This window comes from Caenorhabditis remanei, chromosome V, assembly GCF_010183535.1.
Source record: "Caenorhabditis remanei strain PX506 chromosome V, whole genome shotgun sequence".
NCBI classification, from domain to species: Eukaryota; Metazoa; Nematoda; class Chromadorea; order Rhabditida; family Rhabditidae; genus Caenorhabditis; species Caenorhabditis remanei.
The window spans coordinates 5,755,376-5,759,391 of NC_071332.1; the positions used below are offsets into that span (position 1 = coordinate 5,755,376).

General features: G+C 37.4%; 1 protein-coding gene across 1 annotated transcript; it reads left to right on the plus strand.

The window, feature by feature from the left end:
* Positions 1-300: 300 nt before the first annotated feature.
* Positions 301-1,993, plus strand: GCK72_017531 (uncharacterized protein; the record flags this gene model as incomplete). Its single annotated transcript, XM_003112491.2, has 6 exons — positions 301-348; positions 402-512; positions 564-827; positions 877-1,038; positions 1,083-1,511; positions 1,820-1,993. 6 exons carry the CDS (start codon positions 301-303, stop codon positions 1,991-1,993), a joined length of 1,188 nt encoding a protein of 395 aa, XP_003112539.1.
* Positions 1,994-4,016: the final 2,023 nt, after the last annotated feature.

Sequence of the window (4,016 nt, forward strand, 5' to 3'; positions counted from 1 at the left end):
TTTCGACTTCGTTTTCTATATTTCAGTCAATAGTCATCATATTTCATCAAAAATTTCCCAAAATTAGGTTAGATAACTGTAAAATCCATTAAACAAGGAGCGATACTCTTGCAAAGGAAGGGTTGTTGTTCCAAGCTCTTTCTGATATGAAAATTAGTTTCAAACTGATTTTTACTCGCTTTCGCCGCAACACAATCGATTTCTCAACTTGCCAAATTTGCCATTTATTTACTTTCCTTCTTGCGATGACTCATCCGAAAAGCACACGATCGATTTATATACAATTTCATTACAGGCGAGATGGATTCGCAAGGGCGGAAGGTTATCGTCGTCGATAACGGAACAGGTGTAAGTTTTTGAAGTTTTAATGTCTTTTTTTCAATAAATTATCCAATTTCCAGTTCGTGAAATGCGGGTACGCCGGAACCAACTTTCCAGCTCACATATTCCCGTCGATGGTGGGACGTCCGATTGTAAGATCGACGCAACGAGTTGGAAATATTGAAATTAAGGTTTGAAATCACTTAAAAATGTGTTTATTTTAATACAAATTTGTTCTACAGGACTTGATGGTAGGCGAAGAATGTTCGCAGCTCCGTCAAATGCTTGATATCAATTATCCGATGGACAACGGAATAGTTCGGAATTGGGACGATATGGGACACGTGTGGGATCACACATTCGGTCCAGAGAAGTTGGATATCGATCCAAAGGAGTGTAAGCTTCTGTTAACGGAGCCACCACTCAATCCGAACAGCAATCGCGAGAAAATGTTTCAAGTGATGTTTGAACAGTACGGATTCAACTCGATTTATGTCGCTGTTCAGGTAAACTTTCATTTTTACGATAAAAAAAGAGCATTCCTTCAATTTTCAGGCCGTACTCACATTGTACGCTCAAGGTCTTTTGACTGGAGTCGTCGTGGATTCGGGAGACGGTGTTACTCACATCTGTCCGGTTTACGAAGGATTCGCGCTTCACCATCTAACGAAGCGGTTGGACATCGCTGGAAGAGATATGACGAAGTATCTCATAAAGGTTTGAATTCACACTCCTGTTCTCCATAAACTCAATTTTTCTAGCTTTTGCTTCAACGCGGATATAACTTCAATCACTCCGCCGACTTTGAAACCGTCCGTCAAATGAAGGAGAAGTTGTGCTATGTTGCGTACGACGTCGAGCAAGAACAACGATTGGCTCTCGAAACGACTGTTCTCTCACAACAATTCACACTACCAGATGGTCGTGTGATTCGTCTCGGTGGAGAGCGATTCGAAGCGCCCGAAATTCTCTTTCAGCCACATCTGATTAATGTGGAGAGGCCTGGTCTATCGGAGTTGCTTTTCGGATGTATTCAATCAAGTGATATCGATACTCGTCTCGATTTCTACAAGCATATCGTTCTTTCCGGCGGAACAACCATGTATCCCGGATTGCCAAGTCGTCTCGAGAGGGAGTTGAAACAATTGTATTTGGATCGTGTATTGCACGGAAATACAGATGGCTTCCAGGTAATTTTTATGGAAAAAATGAAATATTAGAATTCAAATCCCCTTTCTCGCCCTATGTAGTACTTTCTCCCGTTGTCTATTTGACTACTAGTTGACCACTCCTATACCAAGAATGGCGTCGTCCGCCACTTCCGAAATGATTTGATGATGTGTTAACTAAATGCATTTCTTTTCATTTCATTCGTGTGCGGTCCTCCCTGAAAGAACACTTTCCGCCCCATTACTTCACTGTTTACTTACATGAGGAGGTGTGGTCAACGACCTTGAATAAAGTAGAATTTAAGCACAATCGATAAATTTATTTTCAGAAGTTCAAAATTCGAATCGAAGCACCTCCAAGTCGAAAACACATGGTGTTCCTCGGTGGAGCAGTGTTGGCGAATCTCATGAAGGATCGTGACGACGACTTCTGGGTGTCTAAGAAGGACTACGAAGAGGGCGGCATTTCGAGATGCATGGCTAAACTCGGAATCAAGACCTAAAATACTCAACTGTGACTTAATTTTTTCGTGTTACTATTGAAAGTGCTTTATGCTCACCCCTGTTTTCTAATGTTTATTCCCGTATATATTCCTTACCTAATTTATTCTCTATAGGCATCCTATTCCCCTCTTTCTTCTCATTCAAACGATTATCTTTTAAACCAAACAACTTCTCCTTCTACATCCGAATCCATCATTCTCTGTTGTAAATACATTTTCCACTTTGAATTCATTCACTTCTTCGACTTACTTTTGGTTTGAGATTGCGTCGTCGTTTTCCCACTTTTTCCATTCAATGAAACCGAAACCATTATTCAGGAAAAGGGCAACAGAAGGGAGAGAAGAGATTGGAGACGGATGATGATGACCCGCATTTGAGACAGCACCTGATAACGGATAATCGTTATCTTCATGCCCGTGTCCTCCCCCTGTTCTCATCATATTTTTCCAACTTTTCTTGCAACATTTTCTATTCTTTTTCAGAATTTCCTTTAATTCTGAAATCCCACCTACAATCAATCTATCAACTTTCCCATCTTAACAAGGCCCACATAAATCAGTCAGCGCCGATGGAGGATCGTCAGAAGCCAGTGGTGTTTCCTAAAATGCGTTTTAGTGTCCTTTCGTCGCCTCCTCGACCACAAACCTATCAAACGGGGTGGTCTCGTCTGCGTGTGTGTAAAACGGACAAATTGGAACTTTTTTTATGACTTGCCTTCTAGTTATCCTCTTACTCAGGCAACTCGAAAAAAATATTATGAGAAGTTTTAGTAATATTATCGTAGTAAGTTGAGGAGATAACAAGTCATTATAATATTACGATAATTTCTTATAATATTCTCAATTTCTCATAATATTACTGAAATTTCTCATAATATTCTTGGAATTTATAATAATACTGCTAAAAATTCTCATAAAATTTCCAAAAATTGTTATAATATCTGTGATTTTTTGTCACTTGTAAATGAAAATTATTATGAACCTATACTGGAGGAAGCAAAAAAAGCAGAAAACTATTTTTTTTGCTAGTAGTAAAAAATAGTTTTTGCTTTTTTTGCTAACTCCAGAATAGGTCCATTAGATCAGAAAACTAGAAATGACAGTGGAAAAACACAACTTAACAATGAGAACTGCTTGTGTTCACTGACTCTACATTCCCATTCTCTGTTGATTTGTCCCCATTGAATCTTTTCAGTTGTAGCCACGGTGATTTTTTCGGTACCACCTCCTTTCTTTCTAACGAGTTTTTCTCGAAAATGGCTAATTATTTTCGGAAAATTCTTTTTAACTGCTATAGATCCTCCAGTTACCTCGGGTAATTACAATAAAATTTGCGAAAATTTTAATTCATTTTTGAGAAAAACTCGTTAGAATGAAAGGAGGTGGTACCGAAATTGGAAATGAGATTGTGATTAGCTTGATGCGGTTGTAGGGTTAGAACGATATTGAGATGCCTGAGTTGCTACATAATGATTTAAATGTGATAATACGAATGCTTCTCAAAATATTTTTGCATTTTATCATAATATTACTATTTTCTCAAAATATTTCCAACTTTTCTCATAATATTACTGTATCTTCTCAACGAACAACACGCAATGGCCTTGTTGGCGCTTTTTTGGCGATCACCGAATACGCCTTCATTTGAAAAGTATTAATATTATAATATCGCAGTAATATTCATAAAAAATCTCAGAATACTGAAAATATCTTATAATATTTCCAACGTCTCAGAATACTACTAAAACTTCTCATAATATTTTTTTCGAGTTGCCTGAGTACTCTTTTTTGTTGATTGAAACTGTTGATTGAAAGGTTTGGACTTTTTTTGTTTTCAATTTCGTTTTGAAATTTGAATTTTTGAGTTGGAAATCGAAAAACTACTGTGAAACTCCATAGTTTTGAGCCTGAAATTGCGTTTGCATGTGAACAAAATCAAGTTTTAAAAAGAATTTCGCTTCTGAATTCGAAAAATTAAAAGATTGTTTTGTTTATAGTTTTGAGAGTTTTTTTTGGGAAAATA